Source organism: Triturus cristatus, chromosome 12, assembly GCF_964204655.1.
Source record: "Triturus cristatus chromosome 12, aTriCri1.1, whole genome shotgun sequence".
Taxonomy (NCBI): Eukaryota; Metazoa; Chordata; class Amphibia; order Caudata; family Salamandridae; genus Triturus; species Triturus cristatus.
Genome location: NC_140595.1, coordinates 175,786,164 through 175,802,606, shown reverse-complemented (window position 1 = coordinate 175,802,606; position 16,443 = coordinate 175,786,164). Strand labels below are relative to the sequence as shown.

At 46.3% G+C, this 16,443-nt stretch overlaps 1 protein-coding gene across 1 annotated transcript in view; it reads left to right on the top strand.

Moving 5' to 3' along the window:
• The window catches only part of NDUFS2 (NADH:ubiquinone oxidoreductase core subunit S2), a 100,642-nt gene extending 95,477 nt beyond the window's left edge, over positions 1-5,165 (top strand). The window contains exon 14 of the mRNA XM_085639177.1: positions 4,878-5,165. Within this exon, the coding sequence (XP_085495303.1) occupies positions 4,878-4,915 (38 nt within the window). The 3' untranslated portion in view covers positions 4,916-5,165. The remainder of the gene's footprint in view (positions 1-4,877) is intronic.
• The last annotated feature ends 11,278 nt before the right edge of the window (positions 5,166-16,443 follow it).

Sequence of the window (16,443 nt, the reverse complement as noted above, 5' to 3'; positions counted from 1 at the left end):
GCAAGGTGGAGCTGACTGACCCCTTTGTGCTGCGTTTAGTTTTAAGGGCACACAGTGAGTCATTCCCTGTGAATAATTAATTTGCTGTTTTTGAAAGATAAAGAATCACAGGCTTCAACACTTAAGTTGGTTTTGGGTCCACAGAGCACATCACGTTTGTGCAGGTCCCCACTGCTTTAATGGGGGGGGACCATGATGTATGGTCATTTAATGTCAGCTGTAGATGAAGGTTACATGAACAGTGTCATGTATGTGCATGTTTGCATTGTGTTGAGGGGATTACCAGGTAATTGTTCACGCAGCTCTCTGATGGATGTCACATGCGGTTTTTCTGAGTCCCCAGATAGATCATGCAGTCTGTGTGTTCTCTTTTGTACTGCCAGTCACCGGTGTATTCAACTGTGTAGCCTTGGACCGTGTCATGTATGTGCATGTAACTTGCATGATCAAGGTAACTATTAGCGGCGATACTACGTGTCTCTCGGACCTCTTTGAAGTGCATGCCCTCCCCCCATTCCCCCCCCCCCACCCCCTGGGGGGGGGGGCGGCAATCTGAGGGATAGCCCCGGGCGCCACAAGCTCTAGCTACGCCACTGTATTAATTTCAAACACCCACAGCATGTTACTACCGTCCTCCTAAGAGCGGCATCTCTCCCAATTTCCGATGGCAATGTATGTGCCCGAGCACTAGGTTACTTTTACAATCACCTTAATGTCAACCGGAGGGACAATAGTAGAATTTCTACTTACCCGCCCACTTCTAAACCTTATTTTGATATCCCTACACAGAATAGATTTCATGCACTTAGTTCCCTGGACTCCAACGATTGACGCACAAAAGAGACGGAGATATGTTTAGCAAGGGAAGAGGGTCCCGATAGGGATCAACATATGGACGACTGTGTACCTGAAATAACTTCTATGGTCTCCGGATTTGCGCCTAATCAGAATGAGGCAGAGAATATTCATGAGGGTAGTATGAATGTATGTGAAATGGGCCAATCAAGCGGGGCTGGCAGCACGGAGGGAAATGCCCGAGGTTCCATCATTGGGATTACCACCAGAATAGGTACATGTTCCAGGATGGTGTGCTGGAATGTAGCTGGTCTGAAATCTAAAAGTAGAGACCCTGGTTGGGAATCCTTTATTAATAGGTACGAAATTTTATGTTTCCAGGAAACCTGGTGCAAAGATAATATTGATTATGAGGGATTTGTTTCATATAACCTACCAGCATATGGAGAGGGCCCGGGAAGAGCTAAGGGGGGCTTACTCACCCTTGTATCGGTCCATCGCCAGATGCTGGTGAAAAAATATGTGCCGGTGGGCGATCTAATACAGATGATCTGGATTCGCGAAGGCAAAAGTCGTAACATCCTTCTGATCAATTATTATAACAACATTTTTGATAGCACCAGGGGCAGAATAATAACCGAATTGGCCAACGCTATTGATACCTTAAGTTTGGACTCGAATGTAGTATTTGATATTATCTGGTGTGGGGATTTCAATACCTCATTATGTGAATTATTATCTACAAAGGCCTGTGGGGTTACGAATAATGACGGATGGGAGGTCCCACACTTTGGTCATGATATGTATGGGGAAAATGTGAATACATTAATGGGGTGCCTTGACCTGTAAATTTTGGATTGCTGCAGGGACAGTAATGGTTCACCTATCCCCACATTTAGGAATTGGCGCTCCAAGTCCGTAATTGATCATGTGTTGGTATCCTCTAGTATTGCCGATTGTTTTTCCCCATTGGAAATGGAAATAATGGACACTAGTGATCACAATTGTATTATTGTGACCATGACTTTCTGGGAGGAGAATGATAGAGAGACAGGGACCACGGTTGGAAACATCGAAGCCCATCGGGCTAATGGGGTAAGGTTGAGGTGGATAGGTGCAAAAGCATCCGAATTGACTGAATCCATTATTATGAAGAATTTAGCAGACATTGTTTTTATCTTAGAAAATAGATTGGATCATGAGCGGGTCTTATCTAGTTTTATAGGAATCAACAATGCCATTAACGCAAAGTTCGCAAGTGGTAGCAGGGGTGGTACAAAACCTGGTTTTGTCTGGTTTGATAAAACCTGTTCTGCTGCTCTGACTGATCTTAAGCAGGCCCTAGCAATAAGACCTAGGGATAAAAAATTAGTAACAACTCTGAGGCTAGAATATAAAAATGCCATTAAAGCTAGGAAGACGGTTCTACAGCTTCAGGCATGGGATTCTCTTAATCAAGCGGCGGAACTCTCTAACTCTGTATTATTTTGGGCAACAGTCAACTCCCCATTCCTTAAGGAGACAAATACACCTGAGTTAACAGCAAATGTCTCCTGCGAAGGTTGGATTACCCATTTTTCAACTATCTTTGATTCAGGTAAAAATAGTAATGTTGGGTCAGATAGATGGCCTATATTACCACTTGATATTACTGTGGAAGAAGTTGAAAGGGGGATTAGGGCAAGTAAGGGAGGAAAGGCCCAAGGCCCGGACGGGGTTCCAAGCGACGTGTACAAGGATGCGCCAGAAGTATGGGGTCCTTTGCTGGCTGTTGTTTTTAACGCCGCAGTTTGTATAGATCCTCCGTCGACGTGGGAGGAGTCTATAATTGTACCCATATATAAGAAAGGATCCAGGTCCGAGGCTAAAAACTACCGACCAGTTTCATTACTGGATGCTTCCGTAAAAGTTATGAGTAGGATTATGCTGGTAAGATTAGAAGAATGGGCAGAACAAGATCGTATTTTGGCAGATAGCCAATATGGTTTTAGAAAAGGCAGGGGTACGCTCGATCAATGTATCAATTTAGAATTATTGATCGGGAAGTATAGTGAAGCCAAACCTGGCCATATATATATGTGCTTTGCTGATTTAAGCAGCGCTTTCGACATGGTCGACCACTCTATTTTGTGGTCGACCCTGTTGAAATTGGGTGCGCCAAAGGGCATAATTTATTTTCTTGCCAGAATGTATGAGAGATTAAAAACATGTGTACGTTTTGGTAGAAAGGGAGAATGTACCCCGAACTTTAGCGTAAAACGAGGTATAAGGCAGTGTTGTGTTTTAGCCCCTCTTTTATTTATTTTATTTATAAATGGTATTGATGCAATTTTAAAGGAAGTACACGCAGATGCTCCCATGATCAATGGTGTTCCAGTACCGGTGTTACTATACGCCGATGATGCTGTATTGTTGTCACGAACTCCGATAGGGTTACAACGATTGATGGATAGTTTTGCTTCCTTTATTGACGACAAAAAATTAGTTATTAACAAAAGTAAAACGTACACTATGATCTGCGGCCCAAAGAAATCTAAACATGTAGTGAAAGGGTTTTTTATTGATAAGTTAAAAGTACAGCAGGTGGACAAATTCTGTTATTTAGGTATAACTTTTTCTAATGACAAAAAGTGGACACATGAATTTAATAATATACGCAATAAAATGGCTAGAAATGCCCATGGAATTTTTAGATTTGCTCAGAAAATTGGGGATCGTAGGACCAGAGATATGGTAAAAATGTATCAGGCTAGATGTGTATCAACTGCATTGTATGGGGCAGGAATCTGGGGTTACAGTTGCGCACATGAATTGCAACTGGAACAGAATTCTTTTTTTTAAAAAACTTTTATGTTTACCCACTTCGGCCTCTAATGCCTTATGTCATCAAGAACTAACTGTGAACTACTTATCTGACCTTTTGTCACTTAGACCTCTGATGGTTTGGCGGTCTATTTGGTTGAATGAGGAAAAGTCCTTTACAAGGTCTATTATCCAGGACTGTTTGCGATTAGATAAAGTCATAGCAATACCCTGGATTAAATACATTATTGTATGTTTCTCAGATATTTTTAACCTGAATATTGTAACTGATCTGAACGCTGTTTTATTGATCCCCAAGGTCGAGTTAAAAAGGGCCTTCCTAGCTTTTGTTGAGAGGAAGAGAACAGTTATTGCTGGTACTTTGTCCACTGTTATGTTTTATAACAGATATTTGGCCATGGATGGATTCCCTGTCTATTTAACCCTTGTCACCAGGCCGACACATAAATATGTGCTGACCAGATTGAGATTTGGAATAGTGCACCATCTGGTGGCCCATCCAGTAATGAAAAAATATCCCTTAGGACCTTGTAGATGTGATGGGATTTCCAAGCAGAGTACAATGCATTTTATATTATTCTGCAAGCTGTACTCTAATTTCCGTATCGTTTTGCTTAAACCCATGTTTGTTAAATACGGTACACGTACGGTTGAGCACGCAATGAAATTGATTTTTAATTTACAATCTGCGGACATCTGTTTTTATACTGCTACTTTTTTAAACAAATGCATCAATTCGAGGAAAAGTATGTGTTTTTAGATGTAGATATGCAATTTTAAAGGTGTAAATTATTGTTTTAACTAATCATAGCATTTAGTGATGTATGATTATGTCTGCTTTAAGTCGTTCATATCTTGTATTTGTGATTGTGATTGTGTATGCTTTATGGTCATTAATTTGTACCGAATAAAGCTGAATTGAATTGAATTGAATTGAATTGCTTTTTAATGTCAAGTAGTAGTGCATTTTAGAATGAATTGTTTACAAAAGTCAAGACTTAATTTAACTTACATTGGACAATAAAAATGTTGGGATGTTGTGATGTGCTATTTTTCTGTGCTTAAACCTACATTTAAAAAAATTTATATTTTCATATGGATCCATCAGGTTAATAGACATACACTTTATGGAGTGCTTTTAACAGAGTTTTATCTATGCTGATTAAAATACTTGGGAAGGGTGGGAGGCCACCACAAAAAGAAAAAATACTAACATGGAATTGTTTTCTTCTTGTTTCTTTTTATAATCTCCCTTGCAGGCACTCAGGATATTGTGTTTGGGGAAGTGGACAGATAAGCAGCAACCCAACGAGTGCAACTGAAAGGATGTCTCGAAAGAGAAATTAATGAGTTCTATTTTACAGAATGTACACTGTCAGTGCGCTCTGGTGTGTATGTGTGCTCATTTCATGTTCTGGGGATTCATCCGCATCCAAGTATGTGTTAAAGCAGCCTCTTATTTAAATCCGCTACCTAGATCCAGTCCCTGCTTATGACATTATAGGAGGGTGTTAAAAGCTGAAAATAAAACATTTCTCATTTAAGAATAGTTCTTGTGTTTTTTTCTCTTTGTCGTCTGCATTGCCATACATAGGCCATGTTAGGATATTTTATAAATATATGTGTATGTGTCCCCAACCAGTAGATTATGAGCTATCAGTAGCTCACAAACACCTTCAGAGTAGCTCACGGATTAGCGATTTCCCCATTTCTGCATCTATGTAACAGTGCTTAGGTTTGTGCTTGCCTCTTTGTATCAGGGGTTGTTCTGCTTCTTGGTTGGAAACTTTCTGTAATCATCGGTTGAAGGAGAGCTAGGTCTTCTCTACTTTTCTAAATATCAGTAGTATATATCTCTGTCTCTGTCTTTAAAAGCATATTAGGTGCACTTGGGCAACCATGACCTGACGGCAGAGTGAAGCACCTACATCACCCTTTGGTTGCCATAAAAAAATAATGTTGACAGGAAAGTTTCAGAGTAAGGACTAACGGATGGGAAAGCTGCATCACCAACATGCAGTGGGATTAGTAGCGCTTTCTGAGTAGGCAAATCTTCAACGTTTAATGGTAGAAAGTAAGCGAGTGCGCTAAAGAGGTTATTTTATTGGTGGGAAAAGAAGATAGAAGGTACCAAGAGAAACAATGACATAGAAGACAGTGGTTGAGACTCCAGGGCTGGCCATAGAGGGCCCTTTGGAAGGGAGCAGGCTGCCCCAATTCCCTCTCTTTTCTACAAAGTCAGAATGTGACCTCTAATGCGGGCCTCTCCTTAAGAGATACCTTTACCTTAAATCTACTTTTAAACTTGATTCCACATCTAAACATGAAGTTGTATGAGGTACGGCTAGGAGCTACTCATTTCCCTAGATCCTCTGGTTTCTGTGGGGATCAACATGACTAGGTTGATAGGATCCCTCCAAAGGTTGCTGAAGGCTTGGACTTGCTTTTCGGTATCCGAGTCCTCACCTAGTGATGTTTGATGTATTGCTTAGTCATGGGTGCTCGTAGCCCAAAAACGACTGGCAAAAGCATTTTCAGTGCATTATGATGGTAACAGTATTATGCCTGGTTCGCTTCAGAATTTCTGCGTCCAATAGAATAATACATTTGGATGACAACCCAATACCATGCAAGATAGTTTAGTAGTATGCTCTGTAAAGGAAATTGTCCTGCTTAAGGTGATGCAAATCACAGCTCTATGTGGTGTCTAGCCAGTTTTTCCTTTAAATCATATGTGGCTTCAAGCCACCCAGTTTTAGTAGATCTGTCACAATGCCCACCTTTTCATGAACTCAAGTGTGTACAGTCACACAAGTGTGTGCGTGTGTGTGTGTGTGTGTCAGTTTAACCACAGTTGCAATTCCAGCACCACCTTCCTGTAGAGGTACAGTCAGTCAGTAGCCTCCACCTTCACATGTCACTTAAGACTCCTTATGAGACCTGCCCCCAGTTACACTCACTACCATCCTTTGTCAATGTTTGGCTTTATATGTGCAACTCACCTTTGGTGCAACATCAACTGAAGTGCGGATACAAAAACACATTTATATGCAAAATAATCCCCATGGCAACATCAAGTCTGGTGTAAAGACTATTATAGATGCAAAAATAACATAAGTGAAGAAACACATGCAAAGTCTAACGCCAGATGAAAAACCATTCAGCATTGTAATAAAAGGAAGTAACATCATAAATTAAGCATAATAGGTGTGCATCAGAAGGATCACATTTGATTGACGACACCTTGAAAATCAACATTGGTACACCCATCACACTTAGTGTAGCATAGTTTCAGAATCACTAATCGCACATGGGTGTGAAATGACTTGTATGTTCAAAATCACTTATTAATGCGAAATCACTGTGTGCAAAGAATGGATCAATGTAATATATGTGGTAACAAAATTACATTTACTTGCTAACACTTGTAGGATAACAAATCACGTTTAGAAGCAAAACCTCAGTTGAAAAGAATAACATTTTAATGCAAAATCACTATTGGTTGGACATCAAAAGTGTGAGACACTATTAAGAGCACAAATTTGCCTCCTTTGCTTTGCTTCACCGATATTGCAATGGGATGGTAGGCACTATTTAACTACCACACCAAACAGTCTATAGCCACAGTACATGTAAAGACTCTTAGCCGATTCAAAATATAAATTACCTCTTCCTCAAGCAATGGTTGAATGAGGCGATTCCAAATGAACCAATGGCTGAATAGTGTGTGGGAGGGGCGAAAGTGAATGCTTTAGAGTTGGTGGCATGAACTTGGTGAACACCTAAATTGTATTGAGACCTAAATTGATACTGGAGTGCTCCACAGGGAGGAACGTCGTTTCTCACACTACCTTTGTGTACATCTAATTTCCTTTAAAGGTTTAGAGTGGATTATTGCTTTATACCTATTCAATCCTTTTCATCTCTGCAAACACTCTTGGCGTTGCTTCTTCATTGTTACATGTAAAAGATGGTTTTATGAGGATCCTTATGGCTGCTTGGGTGGTGTGCTGATAAGGAAAGGTAAGCTGTGAGACAATTAGAGCTTGAGCTAGCTATAAATAGTCAGCAGATACAGAGGCACCAAGGCCCAGGGTAATGAGCAGGTATGTGTAACATTTATTGCATTAGAGCCCCGGTCACCCTTCCTACGCATTAGTGACAGAAGGAGAGACTGAAAACGTCTCAGGTAGGAGGTAAAAATGGGTGAAAAACATGGAGAGGGATTTAATCTCTTTAGGGCGGAGGACGAGTTTGTATCTTAGACAGTGGCAGCGTATTTTCATGTCTCAATATAAGACAGTGGCAGTGTATTTTCATGTCATATAATTCAGTGGTAATGTATTTTGATGTTTCATTATGAAACAGTGGTAGTGAATTTTCATGTCTTACATAATATTGCATCAAGAGACAGTGGCAGTGTACTTTCATTTCTGAAGTACGATTGCGCTGTACATCAGACAGAGCCAAATAGCCACAGATTCCTTGCCTTTGAACTTCCAAGGCGTCAGACTGGATCCGAAGAATTTTTCTTGAGCAGTCCCCTGCGCACCGATAGGTGGCGTCGGTCAACTCTGCGTGTCTTTGTCCCTGTCACCTATATAGGCACCAGCTCGGCACACTGACATACGTTTTTGTCTTTCCGTGCCAGCCAGCGCAGATCCGTTGAAGAGCGCTACCTCCTGTTATTTTTTTGACAGACTTTTACGACTTTTTGTCATTTTTTCATTGGTGTGTAGGTACTCCATTTCCAAAAAGCCCTCGGGATTCATACTATGCGGCACCTGTCATGGTGCCATGTCGGGCCTAGATCCCCACCTTGTGTGTTTTTGGTGCCTGGAGCGCGACCCCGGCCCAAAGTCATGCTCCGACTGCCGGGCCATGGCGCCTAAAGCTTTGAGGGAGTGATCCCTAAAGTGACTTGCGGCCTGGCGTCGGGCACCTCTGAGGTCTGGTTCCATGGCCCAGTCCCAGTCATGGTCGAGAAAAAGGACCAAGCACCGCTCGTTGGCTCCAAGTCTTCATTCTCCCATTCGAATTCCTCAAAGGGGTCAGGTAAAAAGCACCACAAAAAACATGTGCTTTGACTTCACCTTGTCCGACACCCGTTGTGACCGAGGAGTCTCGATGTTGGAGGACTCGCTCTATGGAACTTGTCCCAGGGTCAGCTCCACTTTTCCCTCCATTTCCGGCAGCGACCCCTGCCCATGACGCCATGTGTGTCATTTTTGGGCGGCCTGACCCCTCCGGCGTGCCTTTGTGCCCCTTGATCTCAGCAGAAGGAGTTCCTTTGGGTTCCGCAGCAACGGCTCCAGGTCCCGGCGCCCAAGGCTCCTCATGGATCCGTTCCCGGATCCGTACCGGTGCCGGTCACACCCCCTCAACCTTCTCCGACGCCGTGTCCGATGTAGAGACTCCCGACATGGCCAGTGACCCCCAGCCGTGTCAGCCCCATTCTCATTCTCAATGAAACAAAGCAGCCAAGCTTCCACCAAGGCCAGCGTCGCAGGGCCCTCACTCTTTTTTGTCGCATCCTCTGCCTTATTTTGAAGAGCGTGGTTTGGAGGAAGATTGGGAGGGGACGGAGGACCCCTTAGAAGTCCTGCCTTATACTGAAAAAATGGACTGATATGAGGAACTGGGGGATGCCAGTGGCTTGGATACCTCTCCAGAGCCTGGCATGCTTTCCCCACCTAACCTTGCTATGGAGGAGGACACTTCCTTTGCCATGGTGTGACATAGGCTGCAGAGGTCTTGGAACTGCAGCTTCCTACTGTGGCTGTCAAGACCAATGTTTTGACAGTGGTCCTGCACCCTGCCGTCTCCACTTCGGCACCCTTGCTGCCATTTAATGAGGTCTTAACTGATGTTCTTCTGGGCACTTGGTCCAAGCCTAGCGCAGGGGCTCCTGTCAAAACTGTTGCCACCTCCCTGCACGGGGTGACCCATCTTTCTTCACTTCTCACCTGACCCCAGAGAGCTTGGTGGTCCAAGCCTCTACTTCTTGTGGCGCGTTCCCTTCCGTACCCCGATAGGGAATCCAAAAGGCTAGATAGCTTTGGAAAGAAAATGTTCTCTTCCACCAGCATAGCATTGCGGTTGTTAAACACTGCATGCCTATTGGGTTGCTACTCCCATTCGTTATGGGAGACGGTTGCGCATGTGCTGCAACATGTCCCGGAGGTGGCCCAGTATGTCCTCTCCCAAGCTGTTGTAGATGGGCGAGATGCATCAAAGTTTGCCAACCACTGTGGCTTTGACACAACAGACTCACTGGGCAGAACGATTTCCTCGACGGTGCTTGTTAGGTGCCACGCCCTGAGAACATTTGGCTTCTCTGGGGATGTCCAAGCCAACCTCATGGACATGCCCTTTGATGGCTCCTGTCTCTTCGGAGATAGGGCGGACACGGCGCTAGAGTGCTTCAAGGATTCGCGGGCTACAGCCAAGTCCTTGGGCCTTACTGTAATTTCCCATCCTGCATCCGCCTTTCATTACTTTCATGGCTATGTAAGGGGCTTCCAGCTGTGCCAGCCCTATCCTAGCCAGAGGACCGTGCAAGTCCCGAAACTTCTGCACGGCCGTGGGCTCAGCTTGTCCGGACCCCATGGGGTGGGCGGTCAGAGTTCAGGTCTGGCCACAAACCCCCCCCCCCTCCCTCCTCCACCTTCAATCCCTCTGAGTCTAAACCTTCCTGTTGATGGGCGTCCAGTCGGTGGCAGGATAAGCCATCACCTCCACCACTGGGGGGACATCACCTTGCACAGGTGGGTTTTACAGATAGTCCGAAGGGCTACTCCCTCCTCTTCGAGACTACCCCTCCCTCCATGCCTCCAACATACGATCGGCTGATGAAGGATCACCTTGCCCTACTTCGAGAGGAATTCACGATTCTCTTGGCCAAGGGAGCCATATAGAGGGTTCCGATGCCAGAAATAGGCTGTGGTTGCTATTCCCACTACTTTCTGGTTCTCAAAATGGACAGAGACCTTTATCCTATCCTGGACCTCAGAGCCCTCAACTACTTCCTCAGAAAAGAGAAGCTCAAGATGCTCACTCTTGCTCAGGTTCTGTCTGCCCTTGATTCAGGAGACTGGATGGTAGCTTAGGGCTTGCAGGACACCTATTTCCATATTACCGTCCTTGATGCTCATTGCCGTTACCTGCGGTTTACGATGGGCCACGAACACTTTCAGTTTACCGTGCTCCCCTTCTGCCTCACCAGTGCCCCTCGGGTGTTCACCAAGGTGATGGCAGTGGTCGTAGCTCATCTGTGGAGACCAGGGGTTTCAGTCTTCCCCTATCTCAACGACTAGCTGTTGAAAGTGGGCCCGCCCCAGGCGGTCGACTCCCACCTCCAGGCTATGGCGAACCTTCTGCATTCGCTGAAGTTCACTATCAACATGCCGAAATCACACCTGACTCCTTCCCAGAGGCTTCCTTTCATGGGCGCTGTTCTTGACACAGTGCAGTTTCAGGCCTATCCTCCCGAACGGTGAGTCCAGGATATTCAGGATATGATACTGAAGTTTCATCCTCTGTCCTGGGTTTCTGTGATACTGACTCTGAGGCTGCTGGACCTCCGGCATCCTGTTAGTGAATCATGCCAGATGGCACTTGTGGACTCTGCAGTGCGACCTGAAGTTCCAATGGACGCAGCATCAGGGGAATCTCACCGACCTGGTCCAGATCTCAGAGGGAACTGCGTGAGATCTGTAGTGGGGTTTGACAAACCACAAATGGGTCACAGGCAAACCCTCTCCCACCCAGATCTTACAGTGGTGACAGATGCGTCACTTCTGGGATAGGGTGGCCATCGGGGCGAGGTGGAGATTAGAGGTCTCTGGTCTCGGGCAGAAGCTAGGCTCCACATCAACCTGTTGGACCTTCATGCTCTACGACTGGCACTGAAAGTCTTCTTACCTTCTCTCAAAGGAAGGCTGGTTCAAGTGTTCACGGACAACACCACCGCCATGTGTTACTGCAACAAACAAGACTGGGTCATGGACCCTTTTTCAGGAGACCCTGAGTCTCTAGATGTGGCTGAAACAGGGCATATCCCTGGTGGCCAGATGGCTCAGAACCTGGCCGGTTCCCTGAACACCAGGGCGGATGAACTTAGTCATCGGTGCCTAGCGTATCACGAATGGCATACCTATATGCAGGTGGTGCAAGGACTCTTTCAGCGGTGGGTAGAGCCTTGTTTAGATCTGTCACCTCTGCCGAAAATGCACAATGTCGGCAGTTTTGCATGTTGGAGTTTACAAGGCAGTTCTCGCTCGGCGACACTTTTCGTCTCGAGCGGAGCTCAGGCCTCCTATACACCTTTATGTTCATACCACTCCTGCCCAGAGTGCTGAAGATCAAGAGCATGTCATTATTTTGGCTCCGGACTGGGCAAGGAGAGTTTGGTATCCCGCGCTTCTGCAGAAGAGCATCGATCCTCGGATCAGGCTGCTCCTTCAGAAAGATCTTCTATTGCAGCAGCAGTGGGAGGTTCTCCATCCAAACCTGTCAATCCTCCACCTCCTTGCGTGGAGGTTGAGCGGCCAGTTGGCACCATTAAACCTTCCTCCCGAAGTGTGCAAAGTTATTCTGGCAGCCAGGCGTCCCTCCAGTAAGTCGGTATACGCCTGCTGATGGCAAAAAGTTTGTAAATATTGTACAGAACTGTCTATTGACCTGCTGTCTGCCTCCTTTGCTGACATCCTCCTTTTCATCCCATCTCTTGCCCAGCAGGGCTCTGCCCTGGGCACTATAAAAGGTTACCTTTAGGCCCTTTCTGCCTTTCTACAGTTGCCAGACCAACCATCACTTTTCATGTCCCCCATTCTAAATAGATTTCTGAAGGGGCTTACACATTTGTTTCTCCCTCACTTTTTATCATGTTCCAGTGGGACCTTAAATTGTTCTTCACTTATCTAATGTGTGCACCACTCAAGACGTTGCACAATTGCCCCCACCGACTGCTTACAATTAAGACAGACTTTTTAGTGGCCACAACTTCTGCCAGGAGGGTGAGCGAGTTGCAGACCCCTTCTTATCAGCCTTCTTACCCGAACGTCTTCCCAGACAAGTTAGTGGTCTGCACTATGGGTTCCTTTTTGCCTAAAGTGACGACACCTTTCCACCTGGGGCAATCTGTCACATTGCCCCCCTTCTATGCTCTTCAGCAGCCTTCTAAGGAAGAACGTCTCCATCTTCTGGACCCAAAAAGAGCATTATCGTTCTACCTTAACCGCACTAAAGAGTTCCGGGTGGACGACCAACTATTTGTGGGTTATGTTGGAGCAAAGAAGGGTTGTACTGTGCAAAACAGAACCATCTCACAATGGGTTATCCTCTAAAATCTCTTAGGCTCTGGCAAAGAACTAGCCCCCTGAAGGCCTCGGAGCTCGTTCTACCAGTGCTTAGGCAGCCACCACCGTGTTCCGGTCTTTGACATCTGCAAGGCGACTACATGGGCATCACTGAAAACGTTTGCCAAGCATTATTGCCTGGACAATCGGGTCCATAGGGAGGGCCTCTTTGGCCGCTCGGTCCTACAGGACTTTCATGATAAAACTTTTCCGCAGCCCCTCTGGGGATGGTATTGCTTGGGTACCTGTTTAAAGGTAAGGAATCTGCGACTAGATGTCTCTATCAGATAGACAAGTTACTTGCCTTCGGTATCACCTTATCTGGTAGAGACATGATCTAGTCATAGATTCCTTACCTACCCACTCATCCTCCCCACGCTGCTGATCAGTTCTTCATGTCAAGGCTGTTCCCCTTTCAGGGCCCTTGTTTAAACACACCACTGTCAGTCAACTTCATGGCCCTGCGCTTCTGGCGTGGAAAGTTGTAAAAGGTGCTGACATCAGGGTGCCAAGGTGGTCCCTATAGAGATGACGCTGACATCATAATGACGAAGGCAACGACGTTAAGAAGAATCGACTGACGCCACCTAGATTTGCCTGTCACTCCATGCAGGGTTATCTAATATGACCGCACAAACGTATGTACCGCCTTCCTCCAATCCATACCAGAACCCAAAGCCAACTGTGCCGTCCGTTAACATTCTGTTCCACCTTTCCACTAAACCATTGCTTTGTGGGTAATGCACAGAAGAACGCACATGCTCAATTTCCTACAAGAAACGCTTCATGACTTCAGACACAAATTGCACACCGTTGTCAGTGGCAATAACTTCTTGCCTCTCCTCTTTTTCCCATAACTCACTCAGAAATTCAACCAACACCTCTGTAGTGATACCATCAGTGAACTTGAACTCCGGCCACCGTCTGTAGTAATCCACAATCATAGCGAATTTGGACCGGCCACCTAACTGATCCAGTAAAATCAATTGCAATTTTTTCCCATGCACAATCAGGTGTTAAAGTAGAGTACTTGACTAACTTTTGTGATTTATCACTCCATGCTCGCGGCAAACAGTCTCTAATGGAGTGTTCAACATCCCGGTCAAGTTCAGGCCATCAGTACTGAGCACAAAAGTGTCTTTTAGAAGCACTCACTCTGATATGTCCCTCATGTGCTAGTTTAAGAACACTGTTGCTGAGCTTATCCGGTACCACCAGTAACTCCCCTCTCAACAAAATACCATCCATAACCTAAAGTTCAACCTCAACCTAGCAGAAAATGTGTGCACAATATGAAGCTTTACCTTTCACAGGCCAACCCTCCACAAGATGATCTCATTACCTCGCTCAACACCTCATCCAGTTAATTTGTACAGGCCACATCAATCAATCGATAGGTCTTGTAGAGTGCGACTCATTAACCCGGGGGCCCCCTGGCTCTGGGGTTCTGGGAGCCTCCGTCAGATTGCTGTGACTGTCGAAGAGCCAGGTCTTGACATTCTTCCTGAAGTTCTCCAGGGAATGGGAGGTGCGTAGGTTGAGGTCGTTCCAGGACTTTTCTGTGAGGTAGGAGAAGGAGGGACTTCCGCTTTGAAGGTTGCGGGAGATGTGGGCTAGGTCAGGAGTGGAGCTCCATCGTCAGTTGGTGGGTCCTCAGGCAGTTGTTGATGCAAGCGGGTCTGAATTTGTGGAGGGCTTTGTAGGCGTGAGTGTGGAGCTTGAAGAGGATTTTTTCCCTGATGGGGAGCCAGTGAAGAGCCCTGAAGTGAAGGGAGATGCTGGTTTCTTCTGGTGAAGTCGAGGATGAGTCTAACTGCTGAGTTCTGGATGGTCTGGAGGCGGTTTATTAGTCGTTTGTTGGATCCGGCTAAGTGTGTTGCTGGAGTTGATGACCTGAGTGATGGTCTTCCTGGTTGAGACTGGGATCCATCGGAAGATCTTGCAGAGCATGTAGAGGGTGAGGAAGCAGGAAGAGGAGACGGTATTGATCTGCTACTTCATGGTCAGATGGCTGTCCAGAACGATTCCGTGCATGGCCAGTGGGGTGGGCGAGAGTCAGAGTGAAGTGGGCCACCATGTCGTCCCAAGGGGATGACGTGTTTCCAAAGATAAGGACCTCTGTTTTGTTCAAGTTGAGTTTTAGGCAGTTGCCCTTCATCCATGTGGCGAAGTTGGTCATGGTGTCTTGGAAGTTGGCTTTGGTGGTGTTAGTGACTTCTGTGAGGGAAAGGATGAGCGTAGTGTTGTCGGCATACGACATGATGTTGAATCCGTGGGTGCGGGCAAAGTCTGCGAGTGGTGTCATGTAGGTGTTGAAAAGGTTGGGGCTGAGGGAGGAGCCCTGGGGAAAGCCACAGATGGTGTCTTTGGGTGCCGTGGAGAAGGGTGGTAGGTGGATCCCCTGTGTACAGCTGGAAAGAAAGGAGGAGATCCAGCTGAGTACGTTGCCTTGGATGCCAATGTGGTGGAGTCTGGTGACCAGGGTGTGGTGGGAGAGGGTGTTGAAGGCTGCTGAGAGGTCGAGGAGGATGAGGTCTGCTGTTCCACCTAGGTTGAGGAGGCATCTGATGTCATCTGTTGCACCAGTCAGAGCATTCTTGGTGGTGCGGTTGGACCGGAAGCTAGATTAGGAGGGGTCGAGCAGGTTGTTTTCTTTGAGGTAGTCTGTAAGCTGGCAGTTGATTGCCTTTTCCAATACTTTGGCAGGGAAGGGGAGTAGTGAGATGTGACAGTAGTTCTTGAGGTCATTGGGGTTGGTGGAAGGTTTCTTTAGGAGGGGCTTGACTTCTGCGTTCTTCCAGGCATCGGGAACGGTGGCTGTGGTGATGGAGGTGTTGAGGATTTCTGTGAGGAAGCTGCTGATTACTTCCCTTCCTAGGTTGTAGCGCGGCCAGGGGTCCGTGGAGTCTTCGGAGTGGATGGAGTTCATGATGGAGATGGTGTCTTCTTTCATAAACTGCTTCCTTTCAGTATTCTGGTGGGGGTGGGAGGCATAGGTTAGGGTGTGGAAGTGATTGAGCTTGGTGGGTTGGGGATCGAAGTTGCTGTAGATTTCGGTGATCTTGTAGTGAAAATAGTCTGCCAGAGTGTCGCAGAGGGCTTGGGAGGGGTGGATCGCATTCTCTGTTGCGGAGGGGCAGGAGAATTCCCTGACTATGTTGAAGAATTCCTTGGTGTGATTGGTGCTCGCCTCGATGTGGTTGGCGGGGGCTTTCTTCTTGACCTCCCAGAGACAGTGATGGTAGCTGTTGAGGGCGAATCTGAAGGTAATGAGGTTGGCGGGGTCTTGCTTCAGCACCATTGTCTCTCTAGCTTCTTACAGTGGTGTTTAATGGTCAGTAGCTCCAGGGTGAACCAACTGGCATGCTTGGCGGGTCCGTTTCTGGTGGTGGTCTTCACAGGGACGATGGTGTTGGCAGCTGTGGGGATTCCATTAGAAAAGTTCTGAACACTGAGTTCGAGGGTG